This window comes from Miscanthus floridulus, chromosome 11 (assembly GCF_019320115.1).
Source record: "Miscanthus floridulus cultivar M001 chromosome 11, ASM1932011v1, whole genome shotgun sequence".
Lineage (NCBI taxonomy): Eukaryota > Viridiplantae > Streptophyta > Magnoliopsida > Poales > Poaceae > Miscanthus > Miscanthus floridulus.
In genome coordinates, this window is record NC_089590.1 from 63,108,354 (window position 1) to 63,130,922 (window position 22,569).

General features: G+C 44.6%; 2 protein-coding genes across 2 annotated transcripts; one reads left to right on the forward strand and one right to left on the reverse strand.

Annotated features, from left to right (window-relative positions):
• Window positions 1-557: 557 nt before the first annotated feature.
• LOC136493376 (uncharacterized) lies at window positions 558-4,581 on the reverse strand. Its single transcript, XM_066489453.1, has 6 exons — window positions 4,444-4,581; window positions 3,137-3,342; window positions 2,832-3,012; window positions 1,329-1,414; window positions 1,134-1,219; window positions 558-778 (listed from the first exon to the last, which is right to left on the reverse strand). The coding sequence occupies exons 1-6, from the start codon at window positions 4,579-4,581 to the stop codon at window positions 558-560; spliced, it is 918 nt and encodes a 305-aa protein (XP_066345550.1).
• A 3,740-nt stretch (window positions 4,582-8,321) lies between these two features.
• Window positions 8,322-9,641, forward strand: LOC136494291 (UPF0426 protein At1g28150, chloroplastic-like). Its single transcript, XM_066490462.1, has 3 exons — window positions 8,322-8,480; window positions 8,567-8,689; window positions 9,182-9,641. Exons 1-3 carry the CDS (start codon window positions 8,376-8,378, stop codon window positions 9,362-9,364), a joined length of 411 nt encoding a protein of 136 aa, XP_066346559.1. The 5' UTR covers window positions 8,322-8,375; the 3' UTR covers window positions 9,365-9,641.
• Window positions 9,642-22,569: the final 12,928 nt, after the last annotated feature.

Sequence of the window (22,569 nt, forward strand, 5' to 3'; positions counted from 1 at the left end):
AGAGAAAAGGAATGATAGCTTACATCAGGAAAGAGAGTAGTTTCACATGAAAAAAAATTATAACAAAGCATCAATAATGGAATATGTGAACAAGGATATCATTGTTTACAAAGAAGTGTAGTAGGGATCCAATTTTCATTCAAGTTTTGTAATGTATTTTGGTTTCCCCGAGTGTTATTATGCCTGGCAATGTGTGGCTTAATAAATATTCTAAGTCATCGCTCAGTCTAAACTAAATTGACATAATGTTTTGATGCAAATTATATTGAGTAAAAGTAAGCCATTGTGTGCATAGTGCCTAGATGCATAAGCACAACTAGATAACAATAAACTCATCTAGAACTTTAAAGAGTTACATAAGAATGTATCAAGTATGATATCCCAATGATTAAGCTTCAACGATACACACTATAACCATCACTAGTAAGCATTAATAAAAGGAAAATGGAAACAACTACTACAATCCTTCACGGCACGCGGAGAGGTGTTAAAAACAGCACATGACACATTTAGTCATCAATGATTATGAACTTGTTGATTAGTCTTGTTCATGTTATTCATTTGGAGGAGTATCTTTGGGAAAAGTAGTTGAAGTCGTGGTGGTGGATATTGTGCTCCTTCAGCCATGACTGTGCCGCATCGAAGAGAGAGGAAATATGTTCTTGGTCACCAGAGTTTGGACTAGCCCACACTTTGGCATCTAACTTGTATGTTGCAAGGCCGAACGGGGCAAGTGCCATATGATTGAAGGCTTGCACACTATCTAAAGCAACAATATCTACAAGAATGTGTGACAATGTCATGCTTTGTCCAAAAAATGTTTACTAAAACAAAAATATTATACATTTCATCTTCCACATAACATGGCAAAACAAGATTTTACTGCTATATGATATATTATTGTTGGAATGGAAATGTATAGGTAGTATATATGTTGCTTTACAGAAAAGGTAATGGAAACAAAACATGTGTTTGAGGAACTTTATGTATTAATAGATTGGCAATAAAGAAGGAAAATACGTGTGACTATAAACATAAAAACACACAATCAACCACTGATTTTTTATTAAAAAATCCATAGAAAGAAAGAAAATAAATATTACTTATTACTACCATTTATAAGTGTTGCATACCTTTGCATGTTGAAAGGGTATGGTAGGTCAAAAAGCAAGTATTTAGATCTTTTTGATTCTTCACAGGGACACGACTTGTTGGATACCTAGAGGACAATAGAAGAAAGTAAAATCATGGTCATTATTTAAGGGAATTCCATATATGTATAAATATTTATATTTCAAGATGGAAAGTAAGTGATTATGAAAAGTTACCAAAAAACCGACATCCAACTTGATGGTGAGAGCTCTGCACTGCTCAAAGATGATAGGGAAGGACAACCATAGCATAGATCATACACCTAAACACAAGATAAGAAATGCAAATAAGAAGATCATAAAAATAGGGAATTTCATGGACCACTAGAAAAATTCACATTTAAGTCTAACTCCACCAGATACTTTAGAGTTTTGCATGTGGCTTTGCTAAAGAGACAACGGACATGTTCGCTTGTGATTGTTGTAGCAACCGCTATGACTGCTATTGTAGCATTCACTTAGCAGTAACTGTTGCCCCACCCTTTACAACCCAAGCAGCCGCAGTTATGGGCCGGCCCATTTGTACCAAACACCCCCATCAACCTCGTGACTTTTCCTCTTAAAAAGGTGTATCTAGTGATCGTAGGATCAAGATCAAACGGGCTCATCCTTGCGTTGTCCTCTATATATACGGCTCTCCCCTTCTATCGTCTCTACCTTAACCCTACCCACTCTTCCGCCGCCTCCACTCTACCCACATGTTATCTACCCAAAATTCCCCAATACAGGAAGGATTGTCTGCTACACCTATGGCTATCTAAGAGATAGATGATGGTGTCACTCATCGCCGTATCCCACGATGACCATCGTCATCTTCACTTGCTATGGTGAGTCTTCCACCTCTAGAATCAACAACCTTTTTATGAAAAGCACCACTTGGTGCGGCCTTCATAGGAGGTCAGGTGCGGCCGTGCGGGACGGGGGATCGAACCCCCACCGGCCAGCTCCTCCCTTGGAGCCTTCACCACTGGTCCAAGCCTATCTAGATCCAATCTCTTGTTTTCCCACAACCCTTTAATTTCTCTATGCTCCACCAGATCAAAGCTAGAAACACAGCATCCCTTTTGTTGTGCCCCCATCTTAATCCAAACTCTTTGTTATGCAGCGCCTTTGCTTCCTCTGCACTCCCTTGGACCCAAGATAGCTATATTGTTATCGATGGTGTTGAACCTTGATCTAAATTTTAGTCCCCTCTAGCCTCAATTGTCTATACACTTACGTCGATCCAAGCTTGTGACGTCATTTCCATTGATGCCTGCCTTGATCTAGAATTTCATTTTCCCCAATCACTCTTTGTTGTCTTTACACCACCAAATCCAAGGTACCAACATCATTGCTAGAGATATGTAGACTTATTCTTTCTTATTTGGGAAAACAAATCTTGCGATAGATAAATATAAACATCTTAAATTTGTATGCTAATAAATTTCTCTTCCCATCTGATATATACAGGGGGAGTTGTGCATGTAGAAAAGTTTGAAACATGTGGATGACATAGAAGTTGCTAGATATAAAGCTATTGGAGCTACATATGCTGCAAGAGGGTATCTTTCAAGTATTTAGAACCTGATTCAACTTATGAAAGGATGCCAGACAAGGTATCTTAAGTGGTGTTCATATCATAAAGTGTGTAAATTTTGGAAAACATGAATGTTAGAAGTAAGGGGAGTTCAAGCATACCTTATCTATGAAAGGTATCCTTTCGTAAGGGGAGTCAGGTTCAAAATACTTGAAGAACAACTCCCCCTTGCTTTCAACTCCACTAGTGGACATGTTTGATGGTGCTTGATATCCATGAGTGTCCATCCAGTTTAATGCACCATATTGGTTATCCTGATTGAATCTTCCATCATATAACATGCTGCAACCATTATGCCATAAATGATCATGTAAGCAACATTGGTACTTTAATCTTTCCTTTTTATTTTTTTTCAATTATGTAAAAAAGTTTTATGCAGATCTAGTACATGTATACTCGTGCGTACCTTTGTGAAGTAGGAACATTTGTCATGTTGGTATACAATTGAATTGCAGAAAGGTATGGCACGAAGTATTGGACCACTGTCTCACCCGGAGCGATGCACACTGAAGTACCAACACCACAGGCGCTCCACTCATAGAACCTATTCCAAAGATCACCAAGGTAGAAAGCTTTGACTCCATCTGCAATCTTTTCATAATAGCCATTTGACTGCAATTACAAATAAGAGTTCAATTTGTTTAGCTATCATGTTTTTAGATAAAAAAAGATGCATCATATCCCGAGTAAATTGTGTCCCTCATAAAAAAGGAAAATCATTGGATTTCGTAGCTCTAGTGAATCGTTGTACATGAGACTATGTGAACACAAAGGTAAGCAAATGTCCTTGCTAATGGAGTTTTTTTCCCGTGATAATTTGAGAATGTGTGTGTTGTGGGGGTGGGGTCGAGGGTGAATCAATTCTAGCCAATCCCTATTTTGGAAGTTTCTATTAATTATGTAAGCAAGAAACATGTTTTTTATTTGTTGGGTGGGTGGTTCTTTTTTTTGGGGGGGGGGGGGGTAGGTGGGAAGTGGTGGTTTGAAATATTGAATTATTGTACTGCATAGTCAATCTAGAAGAGATTCTGATCATTACTTAATGCCAGTTTTGTTCCCTGTTGAACAAAAGAGGTTGTGAGGTATAAGGTCCTTTGTGTTGGGATCTACCTATAGTATGGTCTAAGTGTTAGTTTTGGCTTGATGATTTTTTTGCGAGAAGGGGAAAATATATTTTAGCTAGAAAAAGAAAACAAAAACATTAAATCTGGAAGAAAATTCTTAGGATTTACACAAACTAGGGCTCTGATCATAACCGTTAATTCGAATTATTGCGCAACTAACCATTTATAAACGGTCCACAACATGATACCCTCATAACGACATAACGGATAGTAACCGCCCTGCAAATATACTTCGCGCCTAAAACATTTTGAACCTAAGCTTTAGACACAAATCACAGGGGACACTAGCAAGTCCACGAGGTAACATAAACAAAAACCAGCATATAGCATATATAAATAAGAGACATAGTCTTGCCATGGGGAATAGTTTTCGCCCTTACAAGTCCATAGGCACAAAACCCTAATTCTACCCACATAGTCTTGCACGCCATACCCAAGATCAAACGAAAGAGGCAGTATATCCGGACCAAATCAAAGAAAGTAGACAGAAAGGGGAATCCGAAATCCAGCAAAACCACAATCTCACAAGATGTGAAGAGGATAGATTCGTCAAAGCAAAATTTTACAAGCTAGTTCAAGATGTGCTTACCAGTGGAAGGTAGGATGCCATAGGGAACGTATGGGCCTTCACCACTGGCGTAACACTGCCAAGAAAACACCTCAGATTGGAGTGGGTCCCCGCAGCCCCGTCAACAGCAGCATGGGTGCTCGCACTGGAGCTCGCCATCTATCTCTATTCGTGCCCGAAATCGCCCAGCTACAGTGCCTCTGGTCCAGCTTTTGCATCTGCAGACTTCAGAGTTCAGAGGGGGAGTGGAGGGGCTAAAGCTACGCCGAACGGAGATGTGGTTTTTTCAGGGGCGAAGGAGCATTTTTGCGAATGTCATCAATGCTTTCCAAGCGAATTGTGCTATATCTCCCTCTGCCCACTCCAAGGATGTGCTAGCTCTTAATTACCTTCCAACTTTATGCCCTTTACCCATTGGTTTCCTTGCCTTTGGCCATGGCAGTTGGCGTCTTGGAGATATTGCTGAAGTGGCTTTTTTTGTGCATTATTTCTTCCAAATTTAGTTTTTGCGTTTTATCATTTTCTGAAACGAGGAGGCGTGACCACTGTCTTTGTCGACATACGTGCTCGGAACGTGCAGTAGCACCAAACGCTCCACTAGAATTAAGGCTATATAAGCCATGATCTTCTCTTCTCTTTTTTTGTTTATACGAAAAAAAAATGTGACATGGTAAGGACCATGACACTGGATCAGGACGTGCTTTGTTGTTCGCGTGACTTGCCATGCGTGTGTCTTGTGTTCGTGATACGTGAATAGAACCGAAAGTAAAATGCGTCAAGCTTCAAGGAGAGAATGCTTATACGGCTACGCCGTCTGATCGCCGCGCTTGGCTTGCTTTTCCTTTTGTTGCCTTTCTTTTTTCTTTTCTTTTTGAGAGCCATGGGGTTTTCTCTGTTGTTTTCTAGAACTGTTTGAGCACATACCAACCCCGTTAGCTTTCTGATGTATCTAGGTGGCTCATCCCTCACTAAGTATACAAAGTCATTATTTCATTATTACTATTAGTTACCCCCTGGGTCCTATTTAATAATATATCTAGAGATTTTAAAATATATTAATAGACAATATAAAATATATGCATGTACCCTTACTGTATTTACTGATCAAACACTATCATCAGCGTGATAAATAGAAATGATTTGATAAATGGCAAGCAATCTACTGTTTATGCAACTATTTAGTACAAACCATTCTTCTATCCCTAAAATACCTTGTATTTTGATGCATTTTTAAAATGCTTGTATATACTATAATACAAGAGCGAGTAGCACAAATGGTATTCTGAACTATTATGTAGCATATTATATAGTAGAAACGCTAATCTGCTATCTTCTATTGATTCAAGTAACTTGAGGATAGAAAGATGCGTCAATAGAAGTAGCGAAGGAACTAGGAAGCTTCCTACTCATACACGATGTGTGAACAAGTGGGACTGTAGATGTTGCTATCCGCACCGCGCATCCGCAGGCGCAGGCGGCTGATGTGCAAGAAACGGAAACATGCAGCGGTGAGAGCAGAGATAGAAAAAAGAGAGAGCAGAGATAGAAATACTTATAAAAAAAAAGCAGAGATAGAAATATCTACAATGGGCTAAGTACTAACGGGTAAATGATCTATCACTAGCTCTGTGTCTTACCAGGAGCAAACACAAATATAAGAATCCCATCATATAAGTATTATCGTCATTTAATTTGACCAAAATTCAGAAAAAATGACTTCATAACACATGTTTGTGTCAATTTATATTAAACTCCTTAGTTGCAATGCAAAAATACATATAAGTATGGCCACCACACGAATGAACTCCTTAGCTACAATGCACGAGAAACCATGGGCAGAATGGATCAGGTACCTACGATTCTTCTCATTTTACTATGTACATATCCTATCTCCTCCATGGCTCCATAGCAGCTCAAAATGCAGGTATTTCTAGCTATGGTCCTATGGAGGAGATAACATGTTAGCATTTCAACTCAAAACTCAAACATAGTATTCTGGGAGGAATATACTTTTCAAAACTGTAAAAATTATGATACCAACACAGATAAACTAGGTCATACTTACTTTTTAACATCTGTTTCAACATATTTTTGAAGCCATTCGTTTTGGAAAAAAAGATAAAAAAAAAACTATAGAGATACCACCTTATCTAATGGCGGTAACCAACTTTCATCCACCAACTCAACTGGATGTACATGTACTTCTTACCGCAATACCAGTATACCACCGTTCCATTTGGCGGCAATTTAACCGAGTCAATCGGCAGCAAAATTATATATTTGCAAAATCTATATTTATATCTATACACTAAAAAGACTCTAAAGTAATCATCGACCGGGTGATACTCACGTCAAACTTGTGGGCAGAAAGGACACGTCAAACTTGTAGGCATAAAGGATTACCGGGTGGGAGTATGTGTCAGAAACGAGCTGGGCATCGACGGGATTACAGGGTGGATGGAGCGAGGCGACGCAGACTGCTAATCTTGCAACCGTGATCCTTGCGCGTTCAGGTTCAGCATGTTTCCTTTTTTTTCTCTTAAGCGCGGTTACTAATCTAGAGATCACGTGTGATACATGATGTCATGCACTTAACGTAGTTTGCTTCCATCCAGACTCTCAGGGAGAGAGAATCTGGTCCCATCACGGTAACTTTTTATTATTTTGTAAAAATGATGAAATCTGTCATTCTTGGCGTGGACAAAATCTTGTGCTTCCGGTGCAACGCACGGGCATATATCTAGTTATATATTATTTTTCAAGAAAAACAAATATGGAAAATATAGATATAGAAGTAAAAAAATCACCTCAGAGCGGGGAGGATATGAAGGCGTAGAGGTCGGGCCCGAGGAGTGCCAGCTCAGCCCACGGCCCACGGCGCACGGTCCAGAAGCGGAACACCCGCGTCTGCAGCTGCTCGGTCGAGAGGCCTGAGGCCAGGAGCCCGCCCATCCGAAGCGGCCTCGCGCTCGGGGGCTTCGAAGATGGACCGAACCTTCTCAAACCAGGCACGAACTCTGTCGGTCTGGGCTGGGATCGTCTGGCCCGCTAGCCCCGACTCGCGCGACTGCGGGCCTGGAGCGCTGCGCCCGCTGCCAGCTGCCCCGCTCCATCCAATCACTGATAAAGATGGCTACGGGGCCTCATACCCGAAATCCTCAACGTGATAAAATACTATGAGATGAAAGATGCAAATGGCAAGTCCTCAATGTGGACGATCCCCAGATATACTTCTGCTCTTCTGGGAAATTAGATGGCAAATAAGCAGGTATTTGATTTATTAGAGAATAGGGATAGGATCGTATCTTTATTCGTGTGTATCTAAATAAGCAATAATCTATCCTCGACGGGTATAGCGGATATGGGTACGTTTCCTGTTTACCCGTCCGTTTTACCCGTTGGAGAACCCGACTATTTGAGCTGTCATGCGAATATTAGGCCCAAAGAAGCTCAACATAGATATTTTGGTCCAAATCTGAACAATCATAGATATAGTTTATGCGTTCTAGGAACCCTATTTCAATTTTTCCTCATTATCTCCGCCAGCAGCACAAGCACGCCTGCCTCACGAACGCTAGTGCCCCTCGTTTTCTCAGTCCGGTCTCTCTGCCACCTTTGCTCATCCTCCTCGCAACCTCGCTCATTCTCCTCGGTATCTCCGAGACTCCGACATTTATACCCGGGTAAAGAAGAAACGTCTCCGATTGTAAAGCTACGACCCCAAGTGTTCTTGTTTATCGGGTATGCAGTACCCGTCGGGTATCTGTTACCCGACCGATGCCCGACAGGTCTAGGGATGAGCAAGAATCTATACCTGAGACAGTTAACGAGGACGTGGATGAGATGAATTCTGCGCAGTGAGGAAGAGAACGTTGCGGCGATACTGACGGCCGGATCCACATCCACCGTCCAGCTCTTTGCTCGATTCCGCGTACTGCAAGGAAACTTCTCGAATGGTCGAACACTGGTTTGGAGGCGTTTGCTCGCAATCCATGGCGACTTCTACGGCTGCTGCCACTGCTCTGCTCCGCCCCAGCAGGCCGGCAGTTCCAGCCAAGGTAAAACTGTACAGCATCAAGCTTAGTAGAACAGGAACCCTTGTGTACTTCCCCACGAGGTTAACTGTCGCTTGTGGTTGGCGCAGCGGAGGTGTCTCCATGCGGTTGCTGGGCGGACGACGACGAGAAGGAGGAGGGGAGCTGCAGGGGTCATGCGAGCTTGCTTCAACCCTCTTGGGGACGAGCGCATCCTCCGAGAAGCCATCAAGGTAAATTTTCTACACCTCTGTCCAGTCCTTTTCTTAACCCAGGATTGGGGATTGCTCCAACTTGTTCATTGTATACGTAGTTTCTTGTGTGGATATGTGAAATTGGCCATTCAATCCGACTGTGCGCTTGCAAAGTTTATCCTGGAAAGGGGGACGGGGAGTTTATGCAACAGTCGAAAAATTCAGTGTTGTTTCAGTGTAGATTTACTCTTGATTAAGCTTTTCAGTGGCCATGCTTTAGGCGAAACTAACGAAATTGAAACCTAGACTTGATATTTAGGCGTACTGTTTCATACTTCACTGTCATTTGGTTCTCCCAATTTCATCAACTTTGGGAATTAGAATGCTTTGCGGAAATGGAAATTGCAGAGGTGGTTTCAGGAAGAGTAGCTATTCATCAAACAATACTAATACGTTCTTCAGTCTAGAATTTTCTTTTCTTGCTCGTCGGAGCAAGAACAGATGATGATGTTCTAAATGCACTGTCTGTAGGAGCCAGTAGCATTCATGGGTGGTGTGTTTGCTGGCCTCTTGAGGCTTGACCTGAACGAGGATCCTCTCAAGGAATGGATAACTCGTACAGTGGAGGCTTCTAGAATAGCTGAGGAAAACAGCTCTGAAGAATCAAGTGAGGCAGATCAAAATGATGCACCTCAGCAAATTGAGATTGAGTGAGGTGCATTGTCTACCTTTTGTCCACTTGACACTTTCCCTTTGTAACTTATCCTGAATATCTGTAATACCATGTGCTTGCTCAAATTTTGTTTGGGCTTATACTGTTCTTAGTCAAATATTGGATCAATTGGTAATATCACACATTGGGTCCTGGTTTTGTTCTACCACTCCTGTTTCATAATATGAAGCCCCAGTCCTCTAGACATGGTTAAGCTTGGCCATTAGTAGAAAAATACAGTGTACTACCAGTAAATGGAAAGTTATATGTGTGAATGAAATGCAAGTCTAATGGCATTATTTTTTTACAGCTAACTCCACATGAACGCACCGATTCATTTCTCAAATTTTGCAAACTTTGACTCTTGTGATGTGTTGGGGCATTATATTGTTAAATGGAGGCAGTCGTTAGCCAACAATAAAATGAATTTCACTGATACATGTATTAGGAGATAGTTGGATAGTCAAACATTATTTCGTGTTTCTACACTGACTGGTGTAAGTGGTAAGGACCTGAAGTCAATTCTTGCCTGCAGTGCTGCTTTATTAAAAAAAAGAGAGAAAGGATATTTCTGTCCTTCTTGTTCTGTTGCTGATATTAGAACAGTGTATTGTTCACCTCGTGTATCCATTGGCTTCAAGTGAAGTTTTAAGTTACATCCGTCGAATACTTGAAATGGAAGATACTAAGAACAACCTTCAAGTGACATGTAGAAAGGATCTTGCAGGGCTTTTTGGTGAATAGGATTTAAGTGGACATCACATCCGAATTTGGAGTTTCGAGTATTTATGGCTTACTGAAAGTGCAGTGTATTAATTTATGAATTTGGAATGTTTTGGACACCGTTTATAGAGGATTTAACTGAATATTCAAATGGAGCAGTCTGCTATACTAACTACACTTCAAAATAATAGAAAAAAGAAATCAGCTTTGTGTGTTCCATATAAACAACTTCTATGGAGCCCCGCTGCCTGTACGCAGCTTTGGTTGCATACTACAAGAAAATAAGAGATACATACTTTCCTCTGGAGATCTCAAACTGAAATAAAGTTTAAACAACAACAACATAGCCTTTCTGTCCCAAGCAAGTTGGGGTAGGCTAGAGTTGAAACCCACCAAGAGCCCCAAGTCATGGTTCAGACACTTCAATAGCTGTTTTCCAAGTACTCCTATTCAAACATAGATCTCTAGGTATATTCCAAGCTTTCAAATCTCTTTTTATTGCCTCCCCCATGTCAATTTCGGTCTTCCTCTACCTCTCCTCATATTATTAGCTTGGCTTCGGACTCCACAATGCACTGGTGTCTCTGGAGGTCTCCTTTGGACATGGCCAAACCACCTCAACTGATATTGGACAAGCTTTTCTTCAGTTGGTGCTACCTGTAGGCTATCACGTATATCATCGTTCCGAACTCTGTCCATTCTTGTGTGACCGCAAATCTATCGCAACATACGCATTTTCTACAACACTCAGTTGTTGAACATGTTGAATCTTTGTAGGCCAACATTCTGCTTCATACAACATAGCCGGTCTAATCGCCGTTCTATAGAACTTGCCTTTTAGCTTTTGTGGTACCCTTTTGTCACAAAGAATGCCAGAAGCTTGTCGCCACTTGATCCACCCTGCTTTGATTTTATGGCTAACGTCCGCATCAATATCTTCATCCCTCTGTAGCATCGATCTCAGATACCGAAAGGTATCCTTCTTAGGCACTACTTGACTTTCCAAACTCGCATCTCCCTCCTCCTATACAACTCCGCCAAAGTCGCATCTCATGTATTCGGTTTTAGTTCTACTCAATCTAAAACCTTTAGACTCAAGGGTCTGTCGCCATAACTCTAGTTTTATATTTACTCCCGCCTGACTTTCGTCCACTAACACTACATTATCAGCGAACAACATACACCAAGGGATATTCCCTTGTATGTTCCTGGTAACCTTATCCATTACCAAGGCAAAGAGATACGGGCTTAAGGCTGACCCTTGATGAAGTCCAATTTTAATCGGGAAGTAATCTAGATCTTAGCATTTCCATTACATGATTTAGATAGAATTTGTCAACAATATAGCCGAAATCTTTGAGTAAACAAAGGTGCCTTGGATAGATTTTTGTGGGGAGAAAAATGTGATATGTTCTTGGTGGCAAAAGGAACCAGAATTCTTTGGAAAACTAAAGGTTACAAGAAAAGTATCATTTCTTTCACTAATGTATTGCATATTCCTGAGGTATACTCGGTTATAATTTTTCTTTTGAATGCTAGTAACTGTTTAACTTGTTATGTCCTACTCTCTTGGTTTTTTCTAGTATGATGCTACGTGTTTAAGCAACCTCTGTGCTTCAAGACAGTGGCGCTATGATGTCTAGTGTCCTCCTGGCATATAATGTTAATGCTGTAAAACTCTGATGCGTCAACATTCTTGACTCAAGATATGTATCACTATCATCCTCGAATTGGAGTAAAGCTCACTATTTCACAAATTTAGATTAAGGGAGAATAATCTGTTAAGCAGTCCTCTTTTGTGTTACTTGTGCGAGAAAGGTATCACTTCGTATGAGGTTGGCGGATATCGTCTTGCCTCCTGCTTTCTTGTTTCTGGGATACTCTTTGCATCCCCTTTTCTTGCAGTGATAAATATTACCCATCTCATTCTCTTCCTCACATTGTGTATGCATCTGGAAAGTTAGCTCGCCACATTTCCCTCAATAACATGCTGTTTGATTTCTCTCGTCACTGATTCATTTGGAAATACATCAATGGTTTTGACACATTTGTAGGAATGTTTGGTACTACATACAGTACATGCACGATTCCCAAGATACATCTTTGACCAGACTTTGGTTGTGGTATAAAGTTTAAGGTACCTTCCAAGACAAATTTCCGTTCATCATTTTCATGTGTCCAGTGTACTTAATTCAGGCTAAACCCTGTGTAGCTGTGTGCTACCTGTTATTTGGTTGTCATGTTTCTTATCTTAGTAGTTAGACTCTGAATCGGTCCTCTCCAGCGATGTCCTGTAGAGAGTTCGTATTGTTGTAAGACCTGGACATTTATTCCCCTCCTTAATGGAAAATACACGCTCTCCTGCGTATTCACGAGAAAAGGTGTCCAGTCTATTAAATTCTCAATAAGATATTAATATTCATTTTTTGTGATTTGATTGATTACATGTGACAGTCTTTTGTGGTTGGAGAGGGTAGTGTTTACACCGTAAGTTATTGACCAAGACTGATCAGGTATGGTACAGTACAGTGGAGTCTGTTCTGTTCTGTGTATACCGGGAGATTATTTGCCATGCCTGATGCCTTGTGATTGTGAGGTGGTATATGAAGGTTGGGCAGATTTTCTCTTGATGCATAGTGCCCCACATGCAACTCACTGATAAAAAAAAGCTTGTTTAATTAGTCGGTGGATTTTACTCTCTTTTTTTTCCATTGGAAGGTCTGCGTATTAATTAATCACAGTTTTGAGTCTCAACTTTGACGAACTCTGAACCGAGTATTTTTCTCTACCTGCACGAGCCATCAATCGTTGCAATTAAGGTTTGTTCTTTCCTTCCTCTCAAGTCACAACTTTGGACGCCAGATGAGGCTGTTTTTTTTTTCCTGTGATCGTGCTGTGGCACGTTTTTTCGTTAAGCAGAAGTAGAGTTTGTTACAACCTACGCATGCCACGGTAATCCACTGATTATCGAGACCAGCGACCGAAACAACACACGTGGTTGTGATTTACACAGTAGTATTTTACGACAAATCAGCTGAGCATAAGGCCTAAATATCCTGGGCGTCGAACCCGACCAAATCTAGGTTCATGGCCAACAGATCGAATTCGTCACCAAACAGCACTTGCAGCGCCTCCTGTTTGTTGGCTAATAAAGGGGCCGCAAAGGTCGCCCGAAACTTTTCAACGACCTCGGCGTCCTCAGCGCGTTGTAGTCGACGGCAATACCAAGCTTTTGCTTAAGAACATTCTGCGCCTGTAGCGTGGAGTTGGCCGTGCGGGGTTTCCTAGCGAGGCGTTCGCTGCGCCTCATCGTGAACACTGACTTTGGCGTCTTGGGCCTCCTGAGCTTGGGGCCAGATGATGGGGGTCTGTAGAGGGATGCAAACCCGCGACTCGATCTCTTCTTCAACCGACCTCGACTGTGATGGTCAGGGAGGGGTGCAAAGCGTGTTCCGTGCGCTGGCGTCCTCGTTGTCGGATGTTGGCTGGACGTCGTCAGGAGGGTTATCGACCATGTCAGTGGTCATCACAGCCATATGGCCTGGCTCTGAAGCGGAGCGACGGTCGGGGGCCGGATCTTGGATCGTCGCTTCAAACAGCATTGGATCCAATGTCGTGTCCACTGCCGTTGGCAGTTGGCAGTTGCCTCGATCGACCCCACAGCACCATGTTCGCCTCGTCCTCAAGTCCAACTCTCGCACGGCGAGCTAGAGTAACCGTTCGGCTGACGCTCGCGTGCCAAGGGACCCCCAAGCCAAGCACAGACCCTGGTCGCGCCTTCAGACAAGGGGCCCTTAGACACATGGAACTTCGATGAAAGGTACGCCCGGAAGTCTGCCGGCGAGACGGACGGCTGACTCCCACCAACAAGCGTGACGAGGACAAGGGAGAGGTCCGCTTCAGGCACGGCGAGGTCCACGCCCCTCGGGATGACGAAGATCTCGACGTTGGGACGGCTATCAGTGTCACCTAGAGGTGGTGATAGCGGCAGTGTGTTGTTGTGGTGCTGTAGCGCCGATGGTGGCGTGGTCAATTGCTTCACGGGGCGAGGTGACGAAGGTGGCGGCATCTGACTTGGCATGGCGCGACATCCCAACGACATGCTGGTTCGCCTTGGTTCGGCATGTCGACGCATCCTAGGGGCACCTGGGCCAGGGCCGCGCCCTGAGGACGAGGGCTTGCGTGGCAGCGGGCGTCCTCGCTCGCACGCCTAGGACCGATGGCCGGTACCTTAGCAATGGAGACAGCAGGACGGGTAGCGACACTGGGCGGTGATGTGGTCGCACGCCAAGCAGTTGAAGCATCGGCCCACTAACTCCGGCGGTACGGGACGTCGATGTTTGGTGGCCGATATCCCCTGTCGAGGCCCATGACGACGGCTCTCGACGATCTGGAACTCGTCGGCGTCGACGCTGGCCCCTTTTCGGGCCACATGAGCGGCCCGTGGATGCTGACGAGACACGTCAGGCACCGGCGCCGCGTGCCGAGGCGCTGGTGCACATGTGCCCTGGCCATCGGCTGTGGGCCAAGTCGCCGTTGTGCGGTGTAGGGTTGAGATGGCGGACTAGAGAGAGGGTGAATAGTCCTTTCTAAATTTAATCGCGTCGGCTAACCGAAACAAATACGGAATTAAAACAATCGGTCTAGCCAAGACTACACCCCTCTATCGAAGTTCACAAGCACCTTATAAAGATCCTAATTAGGTAACAAAGGTGCCGGGTTAGTTAGAGCTCACCTAACCAATTCTAAAAATAAGGTCACACAAACCTATGCCACTAGTACTTTAAGCAACGAGGAAGCTCTTACACATGCTAGTAAGCAAAAGCACAAAGCCATCTAAGCTCACTAGCAATGCTCAATAACAAGGCTACACAAGCCAAATTATAGAGCGTAAATTTCTTATCTACACAAACTAAGCAATGTGACTAATAAGGTTACTCAAACCGAATTAGTCACGTAATGGGAGCTACTTCTATGCTACACAAGCAAGAAGGTAACTAGCAAGCTACACAAGCTAACTAATTACAAGAGCAACTACACAAGCACAATATAAATGAATTAAATACAAGCTTATGTAATGAGGATGAGCATAAATTTCTTAGCTACACAAACTAAGCAATGTGACTAACAAGGTTACTCAAACTGAATTAGTCATGCAAGGGAGCTACTTCTATGCTACACAAGCAAGAAGGTAACTAGCAAGCTACACAAGCTAACTAGTTACAAGAGCAACTACACAAGCACAATGTAAATGAAGTAAATACAAGCTTGTGTAACGAGGATGCAAATCAACGGGAATACAAGGATGACACGATGATTTTTATCCCGAGGTTCACGTGCTTGCCAACACGTTAGTCCTAGTTGAGACAAGCTCCAAGGTTGCCATCGGTCCTCTTGCTAGTGGTGACCCGCAAGTCACACTCTCCCACGTGGAGTGCTTACCACAAGCTTTAGCACTTGACCCGGGCGGACCACTTGTCACCCTTCGTGTCTCGCTCTACTAGAGTTGCTCTTTGCGGCTTCCACGGGGTGAGCACAATCCCCCTCACAATCATTTCTTCGAAGCACCGCACAATCTTCTTTGCGTGCTTCAACGGAGACCACCACCAAGTCGTCTAGGAGGTGGCAACCTCCAAGAGTAACAAGCACCACCGGCTTGTAACTCGATCACCTAGTGCCACTCGATGCAACCTCACGATGCAATCACACTAGAATTGTTCACTCACTCGATCGGATGAACACTATCAAGCTCAAGTGAGTTGGAGGGCTCCCAAGCACACATACACAAGCCACCAAGGCTCAAGGGTGCTCCACACTTAGCAAAAGGCCGACCAACACTTCTATTTATAGCCCCACGGGCTAAAATAGTCGTTACCCCTTCATTGGGCAGATTTTGGGACGACCGAACGCGCAGGTTGTGTGCATCGGACGCGTCCAGTGTGGCGACCGAATGCGTCCGGTCGCTGCGTCTGGTCACTGCTTGACCGCCATGTGTCCCATTTAAACTAAGTAGCCGTTGTCGCCCAACGGCCTTCTCTAACACGCTCTGACGCGACACATCGGATGCACTGCAGCGAAGTGATCGGACGTAGGAGGGGCAGCGTCTGGTTGAGTCCAGAGAGCTCCTAGAGCCGCTCAACTGCGACTGGACGCGTCCGGTGTGGCTGACTGGATGCGCCCATACGTCCGGTCCTCTCTGGACCAACACCCGCGCCCCACGTCACCACGACCTGACGCTAAACAGTGATTGCTCAGCGTCCGGTCACTGCTACAAGCCAGAGTCTGATCACCTTGGCAACTTTGCCCGCACCTGGCCAGAATACCGAACGTGTCCGGTATCGATATCGGACGCGTCCAGTCATGTCGGGAACACTAACGCCTGAGTCAGATACCGGACGCATCCGGTATTCATGTTGGACGCATCCGATCACCCCGTGACTAGGGCATTCAACTCCTTTTCTTCACCAACTTCTTCTCCTTTGCAAATGTGCCAACACCACCAAGTGTACAACACCTTGTGCACGTGTGTTAGCTTTTCACAAACATTTTCAAGGAGTTAACCACTCAACTTGCTGTGCCACTCGATCCTAGCAACGATGCAAAGTTAGATCACTCGAGTGGCACTGGATGACCGATATGCAAACAAGTTTGCCCTTCTTGATAGTACGACCATCTATCCTAAACCTGGTCAAGCACTTCTCTACACAACCTATGACCGGGGAAATGAAATGCCCTAGGTTATACCTTTGCCTTGCGCATTCTATTCCAACTCCTCCATTGTTGATGCAACACATGCACCAACCAATCATCGAATGATATGATCCACTTCATATCATCATGTGACCGTATTGGTTTATCGATCTTGACCTTACTTGCTTTTCACCGTTGCCTTGGTCCATCGGTGCCAAGTCATCACTGAACTTGCCCTTCACACTTGCAACTGGTCCGTCGAGCCAAGTCATGTCTTGATATTCTCCACATTGATCACATGACTCAATGTCATGTCTCATGTGTAATGAGCTCCTTCATCACATGTGTGAGCCTTACAACATATCCAAGCCATCTTCAATGTCATGGCATATGTTGCTCACACACATGTACTTGTGGACTAATCACCTGTGTATCTCATATAAACACATATTAGTCTACTTAGGTTGTCACTCAATTACCAAAATCAAACAAGGACCTTTCACGCGGGCACACGCGCGTCCGACCTCGGCGGTGCTCCGCGGCTGTCGGGCACGCCGGACACACGCCGATGGCGCCGCCTCGTCTTGGCGGTCATCAGGTGAGCACCTTCGACGGTAGCTGCGCACTGCACCGCATCTGTAGTGGGGCGTGGCGACATCCTCAGTGGTTGTGGCTCACGTAGAACCGTGTCGAGGTAGGCGGCCGGAAAGGCGATCAGTGTCTCTTCAGCATCAGAGTCGTCGAGGTCAGCGTTTGCCCAACGACAAGCCTTGGAGCGCCCCGCTGAGCTACCTCTAGGCAGGAAGGGAGCAGCGTGGGGGGAGAAGGAGGTTGATGGCCCCAAAGATGGGCTGCTTGTGTTGGTCCGGTGCGGGTCAATGAGGGAGGCGTGGAGGCGGTCGGCGGCGGACGCGGGGGTAGCCGTCTGACCCGACGGCGGTGTGGAGACCGCACGCATCCTGGGGGCGCCCATCTCGACTCCTATGTTCACGTGTGTTCGCGCAGAGGGTGGTGCCCGCGGTGGTAGGATCTAGCATATGCGGCGCTAGCGACGGGGAGGGGGTTCACGCAGCCATCGTTGGCGCCGCTTCGTGGTCATCATCTTCATCCTCGTCCTCACCTTCCAAGATGTCCTCGACGATGACTAGCGACTCGTCCACCATCAGATGCGTCTTCGTCTTGGGCACGGCGCTGTGGCCGAGGTGCGCCAAGACAGAACTAGGCAGGTGGTGGGGCGGGGCTAAGGAGGGCGCATGTGCCGGTGGTGGTGGTGGGGCAGGTAAGGGCGCCGCCTGCGTTGAGGGCGAGTGCGGTGGGATCTCCTGCTCGAGGCACGTGCACAAGAGAGGTGATGGGGGAGCGGATCTGGGAGGGGAGAGGGCCGAGGAGATGGAGGGGGCTTGCGCCGAGGCGGGGGTGGCGGTCGGCGCTGGAGGTAGCGGCGTGGAAGGTGCCGGGCTTTCTAGCTCACAGCTCGAGCGCTGGTGAGGTGGGGGAGGGGAGGAGGGAGCTGCCAGGTGAAAGCTCTAGTTTGGTTTTGGTGAATTGATGAAACCCTAAGTGCTAACCTAGTTTATCAAGTGACCATGAGATAGGTAGCACACTCCAAGTGGTGAAGCAAATGAAGATCATAGCATGACGAAGATGATGCCATGGTGATGATCAAGTGCTTGGACTTGGAAAGAAGAAAGAGAAAAACAAAAAGCTCAAGGCAAAGGTATAAACCATAGGAGCTATTTTGTTTTGGTGATCAAGACACTTAGAGAGTGTGACCACCTTTAGGTTTGATAGCTGTACTATTAAGAGGGGTGAAACTCGTATCGGAATGCGGTTATCAAAGTGCCACTAGATGCTCTAACTCATTGCATATGCATTTAGGATCTAGTGGAGAACTAACACCCTTGAAAATGTTTGTGAAAATATGCTAACACATGTGCACAAGGTGATACACTTGGTGGAAGGCACATTTGAGCAAGGGTAAAGAAGTTTGAGGTGAAATGGAGTTGGTCGCAAAGATTCTGGCGTCGGTCAACTGACCGGACACTAGGTCGCTCAGCGACCGGACGCTGTAGGGATGCGTCTGGTCGTGTTGTTGAAAGCTCTAGTTTGGTTTTGGTTAATTGATGAAACCCTAAGTGCTAACCTAGTTTATCAAGATGATTATGAGATAGGTAGCACTACTCTAAGTAATGAAGCAATGGCGAAGATCATGACAATGGTGATGGCATGGTGATGGTCAAATGCTTAAACTTGGAAAAGAAGAAAGAGAAAAACAAAAGGCTCAAGGCAAAGGTATAAAATGTAGGAGCCATTTTGTTTTAGTAATCAAGACACTTAGTGAGTGTGATCACATTTAGGATAGATAGCCGTACTATTAAGAGGAGTGGAACTCGTATCGGAATGCGGTTATCAAAGTGCCACTAGATGCTCTAACTCATTACATATGCATTTATGATCTAGTAGAGTGCTAACACCCTTGAAAATGTTTATGAAAATATGCTAACACTTGTGCACAAGGTGATACACTTGGTGGTGTTGGCACATCTACAAAGGAGGTGGTGTTCGGCGCTTTCGGGAAAATGAAATGCCTATTTTCTATTGCGCCGGATGCAAAATTCTCGCTGGTTGGCAAATTTGAGCAAAGGTGAAGAAGTTAGAGTTGAAATGGAGTTGGTCGAAATGATGCTGGCGTCGGTCCACTGACCGGACGCTGGGTCACTCAGCGACCGGACGCTGAAAGGCTACGTCCGGTCGAGCTGTCAGACGGCACAGTGGCTAGGGTTGAGCACCGGACGCTGGTCTGTGTCCGGTCAAGGTGGACCGGACGCGTCTGGTCGAAAAAATATGCCTCGGGGAGCTTACTGGAAACGACCGGATGCTGGGGCTTCAGCGTCCGGTCAGTTTTACCGGAGCGTCCGGTCAGCTTCGTAGCCGTTGAAATCTGACGAACGACGTTTGAAGCTGGTGACGCGTGGCTTCCATCGGGCGACCGGACGCTGAGGGCCAGCGTCCGGTCAGTATGACCGGAGCGTCCGGTCAGAGCGCGTTTTGCCCAGTGAAGGGGTATAACGGCTCTATTTGATGAGGGCTCTATTTATAGCCCCATGGCCGGCTCAAGGGATAACTCTTGCACATTTTCATTGACATAGCAACCTTGTGAGCTTAGCCAAAGTCCTCCCACTCATCTCCATCATTGATCCATCATCATTGTGAGATTGGGAGAGAATCCAAGTGCATTGCTTGAGTGATTGCATCTAGAGGCACTTGGTATTCGTGTTGCGCTGCGGATTTCGCTTGTTTCTCTTGGTGGTTGCCACCACCTAGACGGTTGGAGCAGCGGTGAAGGATCGGCACAAGTTGGTGATTGTTCGTGGTCGCCTTCGGTGATTGTGAGGGGAGTTGTACCTTCCCCGGCGGAGTGCCGAAAGGTAACTCTAGTAAATTGCTCGTGTTATTGAGCTACCTCACTTGTGGGTCGGTTCTTGCGGTGTCCTATCGTGTGGACGAGGTTTGTGAAACACCTCTTAGCCGCTGAACCACCAAGTGTTGGTCGACACAACGGGGACGTAGCGTGTTGGCAAGCACGTGAACCTCGGGAGAAAATCGATTGTCTCTTGTCATTTGCATTCTCCCGGTGATTGGTTTGATCTTCATCTTGTGACTGGTTCATCCCCTACACGGCGGTATAATCACCCTACTTACTTGATTACATTCTTGCAAACTAGTTGATACAAGCTCTTTAGAGTAATTAGAATTGAGAGCTTGCCTTGTTGTTTATATTCATCTAGTTGAGCTCTTGAGAATAGCAAGTTTGTGTGCCTAAGTAATCATTGCAACTAGAATTGTTGGATAGGTGGCTTGCAACCCTTGTAGAGCTAGAGCAAGTTTGCAATACGCTATTTGTCATACTAATCAAATTGCTCTAGTTGATTTGTAGATTTTTAAATAGGCTATTGTGGCAGAACGTCCTAAGTTATAGGGCCCACATGCACCTGTCACTGTTCGACGACCTTTGACATTTATGCATATGTTTCCATTAACTTAAAAAGACTGTCGGGTGTCCTCGGGGAACCCTGAATCATCCACGATTTCTGAGCAGGATCACGTTACAGAGTCATTGCAGTATTACAACATTTATTCAAATATCTACACCAGAGTAAAAACAGCGGAAGTCTTACGATAACATAGTTTACAAACCAGTTGTTTCAAACCTTACAAACTAAGTTCGATAATTAATACAAACCATAGTAGTAGTGGAGTGGCATTATAATATAATACAAAACACACAAGGAGATTGCCCTGCCCAAGGGCCACACATTTACTTCGCATCGTCATCACAAGGTACAACTGTCATGCAGCACGATCCGAAACAGATCTGCTCATGAGGCTCACCTGCAACAAGGGGTCAACGAACCCTGAGTACAAAAGTACTCAACAAGACTTAACCGAAATAAAACTGATAGAACTCAGGAATGCAGGTTCAGGGATTCAAGGTATGGTTTTAGCAATAATTAAAGTTATTTTGCGTAAAAGCTCTTTAACAAAATTCTTTATTTCAACAATTGAAACTTCATAAAATCATATACAAAGATGACACGATCCGAAATGAGATCATAAAACTTCGTATCCCACATTTTCTCAAACCATCCTCAAGTTCCAGTTATTAATTCTACGATGATGAACAGTGAGTTGAGTCTCCATAACCGAGGAGCAACGACGATTCGAACCGATTAAACCCAGCTGGGGATTCCAGACCACACGACATATGCAGGTCCCCGACCTACATATACCAACCTACCCTCAGGTCCTCTAAAACAAGAACGGGTCCGCGCCACCCGAGAATACAGTACTCCACCAATCCAGCCCATAGCCACGTGGGTACACGCTATTCCCGCCATCTCTCCACTCTCAGTGCGCGAGTAGCCATTCTCGTAATAGAATCGCCAAGTTCAGGCTTACCGGAGTATGTGGTTAGTACTACAAATTCTCACCTCATGCAATTCAACAACGGACGTGCCTTAATCGACACAGGCGGAAAGAACCCGCTCACAAGACCTCCATGTCTTGTGGCTCACACACACCGAGTCCGCCCGGTCTAGATTTATTACTCCACTTTCCCATATCACATGCTAACATAATTAACCGATGTTCCATTTAAAACTTGCAGGTGGCAGGTAATCACCCGACTTTCATCGTTCTACGCATAGCTAAGCAAAACTAGGCATATACGAGTTTAAAAAGTGGTAATATGGTAAATATGGAATAACAAGGATGGTAATGCACCAATTAGGCTCTTACTTAACTCCTAATCACTTAATGCAGTAACGGAAAGCAAAAGCAAAATTAATTTGTAAAACACAAGGTAGGGTTGTATGCATCCGGGGCTTGCCTTCGTTGACGGAAAAGTCCGGCTCCTGCGTCGTTACACAAGTATTCGATCCGACCTCAACAGACGGATCAACCTCCCCGATAACTTGATTAATTACCACGTTTTCACCTTCATTCACTACACGTAATAACAATGCTATGTTTAACATGATGCGGAATACGAAACATGATGCTCGATGATGGATACAAAAATTAAGAATTTAAATACAACTTTCCTTCGCGGTATAGTTGTAAGTCAAACAGATTAAATCTTTTTCGTTAACACATACATCAATTGCCAAGGATCATTATCAACTAATGACCCAAGGTCATCACTCAATCCAAAATTACAAACAAAACCTAAATCATTAAAGGTTTTTATTTGTTTTTATGAATTAATTATTTAATTCAAAATTATGAAATAAAT

Bases quoted from the DNA above. Each gene is read 5' to 3' on its own strand.
- LOC136493376 (XM_066489453.1), bottom strand. From the start codon at position 4,581: ATGGCGAGCTCCAGTGCGAGCACCCATGCTGCTGTTGACGGGGCTGCG. The intron at 3,343-4,443 runs GTAAGCACATCT...TTGTAATTGCAG, and splicing joins TGGCATCCTACCTTCCACTG to TCAAATGGCTATTATGAAAA. The intron at 3,013-3,136 runs GTACGCACGAGT...TAATGGTTGCAG, and splicing joins AATGTTCCTACTTCACAAAG to CATGTTATATGATGGAAGAT.
- LOC136494291 (XM_066490462.1), top strand. From the start codon at position 8,376: ATGGTCGAACACTGGTTTGGAGGCGTTTGCTCGCAATCCATGGCGACT. The intron at 8,481-8,566 runs GTAAAACTGTAC...TGGTTGGCGCAG, and splicing joins GGCCGGCAGTTCCAGCCAAG to CGGAGGTGTCTCCATGCGGT. The intron at 8,690-9,181 runs GTAAATTTTCTA...CACTGTCTGTAG, and splicing joins TCCTCCGAGAAGCCATCAAG to GAGCCAGTAGCATTCATGGG.